General features: G+C 49.0%; 1 protein-coding gene across 1 annotated transcript; it reads left to right on the top strand.

Moving 5' to 3' along the window:
• Window positions 1-11,202: 11,202 nt before the first annotated feature.
• Window positions 11,203-12,129, top strand: LOC124683940 (VQ motif-containing protein 18-like). The gene has a single exon (XM_047218356.1). The coding sequence runs from the start codon at window positions 11,248-11,250 to the stop codon at window positions 11,857-11,859; it is 612 nt and encodes a 203-aa protein (XP_047074312.1). The 5' UTR covers window positions 11,203-11,247; the 3' UTR covers window positions 11,860-12,129.
• The last annotated feature ends 729 nt before the right edge of the window (window positions 12,130-12,858 follow it).

Raw genomic sequence — 12,858 nt, forward strand, 5'->3', positions numbered from 1 at the left:
GCTACATCTGCAGAATCATGCCCAATAAAGCCGGCTATGTGTCACTAAACCCGTATAGGAAGGCACATGTCAACGGATCGTTGCAAAATGAGCATTTGTATTCGGGGAATTTTGAAGAATATAACCTTCCCGAAGCACTCTAGATCCACCATCGTGGTATGCCGCCCTCCTCGTCCGTCACCACTTGGTTCGTCTCCATCCTCGTCATGCTATCGCCGCCTCGAGATGGAGAGAAAGAGAGGGTGAAGACAAAGAAGAAAAGAGCAGACGCAGAGGAGGAAGAAACAGGAGGTCGAGGTGGCGCCATAGAAGAAGGATCGAAGGCTTCATCTTGTCGCCTCCCGATCCGTGCCTCCTCACCCAAACAACTTGGCTTGGCCGTCATCGTCGGGTGCAGAGGCAGGAGAGGATGAGGCAGGGGATCTCGAGCCCCGCCGGCGCGGAGATGGTGGCGACCGGAGATCTCGAGCCTCGCCGCCGTTGCCTCACCCGGTCTCCCCCGCACCAGTTCGAGCGGATGTCCCGCACCAAGGACCGCCGCCACCGCATCCTCCTCTCCCGAGGCAGCCGATGCCATTGTGCCCGCATACACGACTGAGAGGGTGAGATGGCGCCCGCATACACGGGCCGAGAGGGGTGAGACGGCGCGAGGCCTCGACCTCTCGAGCCGGGTCTCCTTGCCGCTCGCGCCGGTCTCCTCGCCGCCCGCACCGCTAGCCTCATTCGGAAGCCGCCCGCGCCCGCCGCTCACCGTCCGCGACCAGCGACGGCCCGGAGAGAAAGCGAGAGGAGGCGGCGGATTCGGGAGGAGGAGAGGAGCGGGGATTGGGGGAGAAGAGTGGGCACGGGATTGGAGAGGAGAGAGAGCCTCTCAGATGGCTATGGTTTCACCGTTTTTGGTTTTCTCGCGGACGCGAGAAGGAACGCTCGCAGTCCCAGAAGAGTGGACCCAAGCACGCACGGGCCCATGCGTCACAAACTCAGAATGAGCAGCGAAGGCTGAGAAAGAAATTACTGAATGCCAAGGTAGGTGATTGGGAGATCCACGACAAGGCAGCCCAAATGAGCAAGCGAGCTGGCGTGGCCGGCCTCCGGCCGCAGCGAAGGAGGCTTGCGGAGCTCTTGGCGAAGTTGACGTTGAGGCCGGAGGCGCGACCAAAGAGGTGTATGATTTCCTTGACCGCATAAAGGTCGCCAGCGGTGGGGTGACGTGAAGAGGACGACGTCGTCGGCCGTATAAGGATATAGGAGGGACGTCTTTCCTTGGGTGTAGTCGCTGTAGGATGCATCTACTTTGGGATGACAATACTTGGCATATCAGCCTTTTACAGTCAGTCTACAAGCAAACAAGTTCACAGCATGTCAATATCCTGGTTGGCAAGAAGCCTAGATAAAAGTACTCCCTCCGGTTCATATTAATTGACTCGAATATGGATGTATCTAGACACATTTTAGTTCTAGATACATCCATATTGAAGTCAATTAATATGAATCGGAGGGAGTATTAAAGTTCATAGTATAGTTCACATAGTGAAGTGCCGTTTGCCCTTCGTTATCCTGAATATGGAAGAAAAACAAGGTTTCGTCCACGGAGCTCAACATAACAACGTAGGATATCAAGTTATGAACTGACGACTTGACAAATTACCTAGTATGTCAATTGACCAGCCTGGCAAACTAATAACTTGCCTAAAGTGTTCTAGTTAGAATGGATGTATCCAACGTTTTGCCCATTTGATGCAATTTATTATGGAAACCCACTGAAATACTTGGTTGGAGATACAACCAGTTTCATATGCTCAAATACACTAACCAAACTTAAGATCCAAGTAAAAATACACTTTTTTCCCCGAGCAGTGGCGACAACCGTAATATACACACCAAAATCAAAGAAACTTTGAAGGGAAATCTTACTCTCCTCCATGGAGAAAAACTAATATGTATACTACCACTTGTTCAAATTTATTTGTAGACCAGTACTATGATTCGGTTTGACCAAATACTAAATCAAATTTAATGCTGCGTCAAAATACTGCAACAACTCAACTTAAAAGAGGAAATAACGAAGTGCAGCATCCTTTTTCAGAATAGTGAGTTATATAAAATTTCGATGCATATTTGGTTCTCAGCTGGCATTGAAATGAGACAATCTGACAGTTGATCCTACTATTCCTTATAGAGCGAAGTGGTAAACCATAGATCTGTCATCGGAGACACCAATAGGAAAATCACAAATCAATCTCTAATTCCCTAGCCCTAGAGAGAGGAATTCCAAAAACTATGCGTAGTGGTGTCGCTAACAAAATAAAATTAGTGAATCGATCTAGATAAAGCAAGCTAGCTTTGCGGCCACGTCCAGGTGCAGCACTGCAACGCGCTTTGCAGCCTTCCGCCGCCGCACGCCCACCACACCCAGATGTCACCGGCGCCGCAACCTTAGATTCCGCCGTCCACACGCCCAGACACGCCGCCGCACGCCGCCGAGATGTCGCCGCCGCACGCCATCGAGTTTGCACTACCGTGTGGTCAGTGAACAGCAAGAGAGAGAGAGAGGATAGGGGAGGGAATATACTTGCCTGGTACTGTTAGACGATGGAGGATGGAGTCAGAGAGGCGACCACCCGTTCCTGCCCAGCTCGCCGCCGCCACGTTCCATTCCGTCGGAGCTCCCGCAGCGGCCTCCTCATGTGGCGCCCGTCCCCGTCTGCATCAATCCCAGGGGAGAGGCGGTCCAAGATGCGCTCCTCCAGCGTCTGGAAGTACCCTTTCTAGCCTGACGTGGGGCTGGAGCGAGGGAGAGAGGCCGGCAGCGGCAGGCCATTGGGAGGAGGGGATTGGGGAGTGAATTGGGCTGCCCACGCGATCTAGATTTTCACTGCTCGTGGATGGAGATTAAAGGCGACGAGAACGAACGCATGAGGCTGCCTCTGACCACCGGACCCTGCACAGAACCGGTCCCAGGAGTCATGGAATCAACAAGAGGCCGCGGAAGTGCCACAAAATATCACAGATCCAATGGCCGTGGTGAAAAGTGGGGATGGATTTTTACTGTAGCTCGGCCAATGGACGCACAGGATGAATGTGCCGCGGCAAGCCCCCTGGCTGGCCGAGTAATCTTTCAACATTTATAGGAAGAATGTACCTAGATCTTTTTAATGATCATACTGTGTATCTAAAGATATATATTTGGTAGATGAAAGTACCACTAAAAATCAAGATTATTATATAGTTTCTTCATAGAAAGGATACTCTCACAAAATATAGCTAGTTGAAACGTAATTGGCATGGATGCACTAAATGTTGTTTTTGTGATCAAGATAAGACGATAGGACATCTTCTATTTCTTGTCCTTTTACGCTAATACGGTTTCACATCATTTGTGCAGGTTATACCCGGAGTGTGTTTCCCGTGTAAGCAGAAATATGTTGTAACTCTGTAATTAGAAATGTGAGAGAGGATTATAATATCATGGTATGGTACAATATCATAGCGCAATAGATTATAAACGTTGATAAATATATATACCATATCTCCAATTTTGCGTTAGATTCTACAAACGAGTAAATGAGTGGTACTATTAGCGTAGGATACTAGGCATTTTGAAGTTAGTAAAAAAATTGGTATCACGATACTATAGAATGTGAGAGGACTAAGAACATTACAATAAGATCGAACCGGCAAGAATAGTGAAATTTTAAAGCCTTTCCTTTTCCGGATGTTAACCAAGGAGACATGATGGTCGGAGACGTCGCGGATACATACATAGCAGAGAACATTGGCAGTACGTGCATGGATCATTCCTGCCATTTCGATCATGTCGTGGCCGTGCATGATCCATCCAGCTCTGGTGCTGCTTGTCTATAAAACTTGTCGAGTTTTTTTTTTTTTTTTTTTTTTTTTTTTGAGAAAGATGCTACGTGTTCATCAGGCATAAAAGTACAGCACACACACGCAGAACACCGTCGAAATACCTGGAAGGAACAGGTGTCCAGGAACATTTGCAAACGAGACCTCAGAAAACAAAAAAATACAACACAACCCCTTGAGGTCCTTGCAACCTACGCATCACCCGCCGTTGACCTCCGCCGGCCGCCGGAGCACACGCCGGAGAGAGACGAAACGGGCCGCCCGACGAGCCATGGAAGCCCCATCGCACGAAGGCTTTAAGAGCCGAAGTTGAGGGCCGCCCCTCGAGGCCAGCCCCATGGCGGTTGTGGCGCGTCGGCCGGGAACGTCCCCGAGCTCCATGGCTCCCGAGCCGGCTTCTCCACTTGACGTCGTCGAGGAAGAAAGCCGGATCCGGCCACCGGCCGCCGCAAACCCAGCTCCGGGCCACCCTTCCTTCTCAAACTCCCGTACAGGATCCCACGGCCCTCGCGAGGACGCCGGAGCGAGCGTCGCCGGGACCGGAGCAGAGGCCGGGGAACAAAAGTCCACTCCATGGTCGCCGCCGCCGCCACGGCAACCACAGCTGGAAAACCTAATCCCATCGGGCCGACCGACCGACGGGAGACACCGGTCGACGCAGTCCTCGACGCCGCACCGAAGAGCAAGACCGAGATGGGGAGATCTCGCGTGACTCTTATTCGCCACCACGCCCTCGCCGCCACCACCCGAACGACGGCGTGCAGCAAACCAGCCCTACTATCTACACGCGGAGAACCGAGCTCCCGGAGTTCCCCCACCCTCCCGCCGCCGGAGCGGCCGACGGAGGGTGAGGGAACTAACGAGCTCGCCCGCGGTGGATCGAGGGAAACCGGCCGCCTTCCTTTTCGCTTCTCTAGAGAACTGTAGAGAGGGAAAGAGGAGCGGATGCACAAGGCGAACTTAGTTGAGTGGGCAGCTTGAGGAAGCAGAAAGAAGAGTGGTACAGAAAAAACTTGTCGAGTTAGGACGAGACGGAGACTGAAAGCTACGGCGGAGGCAACGCCGAAGCGGACGATTCCACACGTTTGTGCTTCACTTTACTGCGACACGACCCGGAGAAGAAAATGGTCACGGTCGGACGGCTTTCGTTTTCGAAAATAAAACGTTAATCAACAGGGGAATGATCCCTCCTTTAGCTATACACTAGGTAGGTCAAGGGCGCATGCATAGCCGAGCTGGGACGGGTTGGAGCTCGGCGGACGACGGCGACGCTCGTGCTGAAGATCGACGGCAGCGCTAGTGCTGCAGATCCCTGGCCTCCCCTGACGCCCTATCACCTCCACGCCGCCGCCCTCAACGCCGCGCCCGCCCCTTGCCGGAGTCGGGGCGCCCCTGCCCAAGCCGGAGCTCACCGCAGCCCGTCCCGTGGATAGACAAGAAGGAGTCTGAAGGGAGAAGAAACTGACAGTGGGCCCCACGATAACTTACAAAAAACCCCAAAATTTTGCAACCCTTCATAGATGGCCTCCGTTGACCGTTTTTGATTGCCACATCAGCCTGACAGTGGGGCCTAGATGTCAGTTCCGTCATTAGACCAGCTTTAGACAAGGATCGGTGCTTTTTGTTACTTCTTAGCGCTAGAGTGGTGGTTTTTTGAAACATTTTCGTATAGTGGTGGTTTTTTGAAACATTTTCGTATAGTGGTGGTTCGCGCCATTGAGCCGCCGCTGCAGAACATCCTTGCAGGAGACATAGGAATTTCCTATTAGGAAAGTTCGGGCGGAGATCACTGGCGTAGCTGGCGAAATCAGGAGCTTGGGCACATCGATTTGATGGCTGCTAGCATGGCCCTTCAGACATGCTCCATTGGATCCGATGGTTGGGCATCAAGACATATTGGTTTGCTTGGAGAAGAACCGATCACCCTCGACGAAACCCTAGTGCCGACGTCTTTCGGCTCTCCCTCCCTATTTCGATGGGATTCCATCTAGTTTGGAGATTGGAGATTGTAGAGAAGGGGTCGTTCGTTTCCTGGTTATATGAGGAGGCAGGTGCGGCGTGTGTGTGAAGGATTCGTTTTGTGGGCAACGGAGACTTGGGGAAGCATCCTGGCGGCTGCGGCTGATATTTTCCTCTGGTTCTCGTAGGCGTGCTTTTGTCGGGTCTCTTGTCCAGCACGGTTTGATACCGGAGATGTAGTACTATACGTTTGGGAAGAGAAGAAGTTTTATTTGAGCCGGGTTGCTTGCAAGCGATGTTCAGGACCGTAGCTACCTCTCGTTAGTATAGTTGGACCGTAGGAAGGCCATCGTACGGGTCTATTATCATTATCACCACAATTTAGATGTTGTGCCCAAATAGAAACAGGCCGAAGTGTGACACCAGGCAGCCACCTATTGCAATTTAATAGTAAAGATTATTAGGTAGAAATGAGACTCTTCCGACGAATGGACCCTATTAGGATGATAACCAGATTAAAGTTCGTCCCTCCCGCAAAATTACCGCATGATGGGAATTCGAACCCGGGTGGACTGGCTGCGTACTCGCCTTGCCTTGCCACTGAGCCAGAACTCAGTTCTGCGAGTTTATCCCCGTGCATGAGATTGCCCTGTCTTATCCCTCAGCGCCCTCTCTGCCTGTCCGTGAACCAGATGAGCGCGGGCCGGCCATCCGCCCGGCCGGCGGCCGGCCACCGGCTACAAGAACTGGGAGAGCCAGACCCGAAGCGGCGACCGGCCGGTGTCACCATCCACCATGAGCAGCTAGCTAGCCGTGACCCCAACCAGCCCCCTAATCAGCCGGCACGCACGGCGCGCCTTGCCCAGGCGGCCGAGCAATGATTTTCCTAGCGTCGTGATGTTCACTCAACGCCACAGCGCTCACCTGACGACGAGAAGAGTCGTCGGCAGCGCGATCATGGCGCTGCTTCCGCGCGCGAGCGCGCCCGACGTTTCGTGCGATCGCTGTGCGATCCTGACGAGACAGCAATTGGTGGCCAAAGTAATTTAAAAAGAGCGGCGCGATCGAATCGGGAAGCTTATCCGCACGCTACCCATAATAACTCTGTGAAAATTCATCTGAACACGAGTCGGATACATTGAGGTCATAGATCGTGCTTAAACTAATGTTCCGAGGCTTACTATAGACGGAAGGAATTAGATATTCAAGGATGTCTCGATAGACAGGCTCTCTAGAAGCTTTGTGATCAAGCTGTGGAAACAGACAAGCGCACTAGCAGATTGCTCATCACTAGTATTTCACGAGGTGAAGGAGGCAGGGGGGTCTTTTTTACTAGCTTTGATGTGATTCGTGTTAGCTGATTAGCTAATCAAGCTGCAATTTATGTGATCGTGGAGCTAGATGTACCATAAGGTGTGTTTGGGTAAACTTTACACCTCCCTTCCTGGCTAGTGTTCTGTTAAAGGACTGTAACCCTGATAACTAAGGAAATAAAGCTACTTCCTCCAATTCATATTAATTAACTTCAATTTGGATGTATATAGAACTAAAATGTGTCTAGATACATCCAATTAGAATCAATTAATATGAACCGGAGGGAGTACATCGAAATTTGTCACTGCATCCCTCAAGAAATCTGTACACATCCCCATACAAGTATACACATTACACTTGTTGGAATATAAACTATTTTACTGCCTTGTTCACAGACGTTGTCGATAATACATGCGCATTAGATAAACAAGCAACCCAAAACGAGTGACGCCAGTTGTTTTGCCACTGAACTATGCTCACAAGTTTGGTTGGCGACTTCAAGCTATTACATGTCAGAGCCTTAAGCGAGGGAGGGTCCGACGTTCGCCGGAGCATGAAGGGTGTTTGCCTAAATCAGACTGCTTATGGCATGTCTAGTAGGCCGACCTAAACAAACACAGGCTATCTGCTTCGGTCTATGTAGTTAGGAGGATAGAAAAAACCAACCCTAGCGGTAGCTGCCATGCGGACCGATCTATTTCTGACCTAAATTTGGGTTAGGAATGCGTCGGGATAGACGCACTGCGGAACACTCGTGTGTCCTCCGCATAACTCCGAGCGCACCTGGCAGCAACCGAATCCTCGCTTATAATGGTAGGTCGAGGTCTGCTCCACCATCAATGTTGGACGCTCACCTCCGGTGCCAGCTTTGACGGTGGCCATATGCCCGTCCTTTTTAAGCCAAGAAGCCGCATGATCCAGTCCCCACAAGCATCACAATTGGCACTTCCATCACACCTTGCTCCCTAGACCACTAGCCACTGGCAGTAAAAATATTCTCTCCAACCATTGGCATGCACGTACTTTGGTTGGACTGGCATGAGGCCATCGAGTTCGCTAAATAAGACATACTTGTGCCGCCGAAATAACCGGTGCCGATGGGCAGGGCCATCAGCTTGGGTGGGGCGCATGTGTGCCGCCAGAACCCAGCGGCAAAGACGTTGGGTACGAGATCTTCCTCCGCAGGCGGAAGCACGCATTGTGCTTAGATGCACGGTACGACGCGTAAAATGACTAATGGCCAACAATGTCTCGCGAGGAGCAAGGGGTAGAGCTAAACCGCTTCACCGACAAGCATTCACCGCCAAAGAAGAACAAACCCGAGCGGATGTGGCCCTGGTCGGTGCCCGTCCGCTCCATTGCGGATGTAATCAAGGCCGCGCACCACGATGCCTTCATGCGGTCAGCTACGGAGGCCGACATCCTCAACATTGGTTGTGACAGGGAAGAATAAGGGTTGGCTAGAAATTCATCGGAAGACTAGCATGTATATAAAGTGCACCTCCCGGAAAACCAAAACTGATCATGGGTGCATATGCACCTGGTATGTATAAAACATATTTCAAAAAGTAAAAAAGTTTAGGAAAAAAATTTAGCATGTAGAGGGACATGTTCTATGTGTACACATAAAGTTTCACGTAAAACCAACAATTTTTGTACCATGTGTAAAAAAGACAAATAATGCCTCAAGAAATAGACTATTTTAACACCAAAAATTTGTCTTTTTAGTACAGGGCACAAAACATATCGGTTTTTGCTGAAACAACTTTGTGAACATGTAACATGTCAAGGTATACACGTGGCATTTTTGTTTTTATTTTTTTAACATTTGGAAATATGTTTAATATGCATTTCAAATAAAGGGTGCATATGCACCCGGGTGCAGAAACACCCTGTCCGTGCACCTCCGATCTATATTAAGTGTCAAATTGAACTAAAGCTCTAATACTTATACTTATTATGGATAAACCGGAGAAAATAATAGATATCAATATATTTCATAATGTAATCTATTTTGGCAAACTAAACGGAGGTAGTAATAGATTATGGCAGAATTCTTTTAGACAATTCAATGCGTGGTTAAGAATTTGTTCACGGTCAGGTTTTGGCTTCTTCGCAACAATGTGATTTAGCTTACCGAACGTCAGGTTCACTATCAACACATCGCTCACCTGATGAAAACTCACAAGAGTCCTCGCGACCGCGTGCGGACCGCAGTTATATGCACGTCTGTCAACGCGTTACTTCCGCGAGCGCACCAGCCGTTTCGTGCGATCACGAGACAGGAACCGATGGCGAAAGTAATTTGAACGCCCATCCGCACGCGCGCACACCAACTCCTTGGAAAATCCTTTACAGCGGCTTATGGACATTTAGATTTTAGAAAGCTGAACAAGCATTGCTACATCTGTGTGCTGTTTTAAATATGAAAAATTTGAGAACCGATTACCACACTTTAGAATTCTCTTGGTGGAGAATGAACTCTTCATTTGCCTCGTTCAAAGAGTATCGGTGTTTACATCTAGATGGTCAAACAACGCAAAGATGTCCGACAAGCTAAGTGGTAACTAGATGGACAAGCAAAACTAAGATAAACTCACAAAAGATGGAATAAAGTTCTCCTCGTCTATTCTTTGTTGTGATGCTGCGTCTAGTGTTGCTGGAGAACGTGTGGCGTTTTGTCTCTAGGAGAATCTCACTGAATTTTGATTTGTGTTTCTTCTGATCCACGCTTTTCTTTATCGGCGATGGTTTCTGCTCCCGTGAATCGGTTCTTTGTAGTTTTAGCACGACGATTTCTCGTCTGTATACTACAACAAGCTTTACTACGATAAACTTTACCCAGTTCCAGTGAGGGAGGGTGAGAGGACGGTGCACCTTCGGCTCGTTTTAGTGTTTGTAGTGATCGCTAGGTGGTTTAAAGACCTTTTTGTACTTTTTTGAACTTTTAGGTTTCTTTGTACTGTTGTTGTGGATTATGAATAGATGGAGAACCTTTCGCAAAAAAATTGCAAAAGATTACCACAATACAGTGTGACAAAAAGACCACTCAATTTTGAACTTCTCTAAATAACCACAAGTTTTGGACTACACTGTGGCAAAAAAATGTATATCTTTAATCAGCCAGACTAACCATTATTCTGATATGTATGACCCACTCGCAGGCGTGACTTGACACGAAATTGATACCACTAATTAACGTTCGTTAAATCTTTTTCTCTTTGTTCTTTTTTCTGGCACAAAGGCTCAGCCTGCGCTGAGCATCAACGCTGCTCGAGCTTGCAGCGGTCACAAAGCAGGCTCACGTCAAGGCCGTGGAGGTCATCTAGGTGGCTCTGCTTGCGAACACGTGACCGGTTGTGTTGCAGCCACCGATGGTGGATTGAAGAGGATTGAGAGAGAGGAGAAAGGATGAAGATGAATATGACATGTGGGTCCCATGTCTGCTTGTGGGCCCTGGCCTATTTTAATGTCTCATCTCGCAATTGTGAAGATCACGGCACCAGTTATTGTGGGTCCCACCGGTTAGAAACTGTGTTAGCATGCGTGTACCGATAGATTAGTGCTTTTTGTCAAAGTGCTATCCAAAACTGGTTATTTGCTAAAAATTTAAAACCCGGTGATTTTTATCACAATGTGGTGAATTGTGGTGGCCTTTTGCAATTTCTCCAAAAAGAAAGATAGAACCGCACCATTATGAAAATTCTGAAGATGTTAGTTTGTACCCTTCTTGCTTAACAAAAAGGTAGTATGTAACCATGTGCCACAGACTTAATTACAAGTCATCCAGTCGCCATAAAATCCACACGGTGATCAAAAAGCAGGTGACGCAGTACATACCAGCACGAAAAAGGGCCAACATCCGGGTAAACTACACATTCTCTCTACACTTTCGTTCTCTGACATCACTTCTACTATTAGTGCTACCATTTTCAAGGACATTTCAAACCGAGATAGAGATTGGCTTTCTTCCTCACCATCCTCGCGAGTCATCTCCTCTCGCGCGCCATATATACCTCCACGCCTCCCCCTCCAGCTTCCCATCTTCATGCCAAGCGCTAGTCCCTCATCCCATCTCTCTGCTGATCTCTGCCAGCGCGCACCTTAATGGGGGAGCACGCGTACGACCACATCAGCAGCATGAGCCCGTCGACGCCGCCGGCGCAGCACAGGGGCTCCACGCGACACGAGAGGACCGTACCATCCAGGAACACTACACGGCCAGCGATAAGAATCATCCACATCATCCCGCCGGAGATCATCGAGACCGACGCCGCCAACTTCCGGGACCTCGTGCAGCGGCTCACCGGGAGGCAGCACCAGCAGCTGGCGTACGAAGAGGCCAGCACAGCCGTGACGGTGGCCGCGGCTCCTACGCGGCCTTCGCCCGTCGAGGAGAAGCCGCAGAAGAAGAGGTTGGCGCCGGCGGCGACGGCACTTGCCGACGATTGTGTGCTGCCGCAGGAGAACACAGGAAGGAAGAAGATCAAGTGCGAGGTGGTGAAGGTGGAGGAAGGAGGGTTCGGCTTCGGTGGCGTTGCAGGTGCCGGTGACCTTGACTTCGGCGAGCTGTGGATGGACCTCAACCCTGAAGGTTTCTTGAGCTTCTTGGAGGAAGACGTCTTCCAGTGGACGATGGCCCCTGAATTTTCGCAGCCTCCTCTGGGGTCGTCCAGCAAGGATTTGATTGGTGAGATGTGTGCATCCTATCTGGCTTAATTATAGTTGGGGCTGTTCTCCGATCTGTTGTTTGGTTGTTGTTGTGAGGATTTTTGCACAACAGTTGAGAAAATGGGTTCTTTTTTCTTTTTCTTTTGATGGACGGAGTTACACTGGGGGCGGCAAATAGTGACCATGTAGTAAGGTATACTGGTGGGATGATCATGCAATCAATGGTCATTTGGGTGCTTACATTTTGATTGGTCTCTGTAATGTAAATAATTGTTTTTAATCTCCTCTACCTCCTGGAAGTGATGGATGTGTGCACAATTCTGGCTTTTAATAACCTTCTTTCGAAAACAAATACCTCTTGGAACTGACATGCAGAGAAAATAAGAACAATGCTATTGTGAACTGAATCAAGATCAGTGAACATCTGCTTCCACACTGTTCGGGCTTGGTTACCATTCTACCCTTTATTTTTGGAATGAAACAGAAAAATCACCATGTCGATGACACCTGTGTAAAGTTTTTCCCTCGTGCGTACACAGAAAGCTCCAGGATTCCATTATTTTGTTTATGCCCTGTCCTTTTAGTATCAAGACCTCCCAAACGGTGCTATGACTAGGTAGTGTTTTATTTAGTGCTTACTAATTTCAAAATGTTAACGTATTAATCCCTTGATATTTGCCCAACATTTGTAGTTCCCGAGTGTTTTTAGGGTTTTGCTAGATATTTCTTTTTACAAAGTGTTTTCGATATTTGCCGAGTATTTGTAGTGTTGCTGAGTGTCGTTTTGGACTTTTGCCGAGTATTTGTAGTTGCCGAGTGTCGTTTTGGAATTTTGCCGAGTATTTGTAGTTACCAAGTTTATTTTTATTACTTTTGCCAAGTATAAATTGTTTGCAGAGTGCTTCTAGTCCGATGCTCGGTAAACTGGGCTATTTTCCAAGTTTCAGTGCTATTTTTAGTCCGACCCTCGGCAAACTATTTTCTGGGTCCTTTCCCGGTAGTGAATGTTTTGCATTTGCTGTCTCCGGTACGCTTCCCGTTCATGGT

The sequence above is a fragment of the Lolium rigidum genome, chromosome 1 (genome assembly GCF_022539505.1).
Source record: "Lolium rigidum isolate FL_2022 chromosome 1, APGP_CSIRO_Lrig_0.1, whole genome shotgun sequence".
In the NCBI taxonomy this organism is placed as follows: domain Eukaryota; kingdom Viridiplantae; phylum Streptophyta; class Magnoliopsida; order Poales; family Poaceae; genus Lolium; species Lolium rigidum.

Coding starts and splice junctions, on each gene's coding strand:
- LOC124683940 (XM_047218356.1), top strand. CDS start 11,248: ATGGGGGAGCACGCGTACGACCACATCAGCAGCATGAGCCCGTCGACG.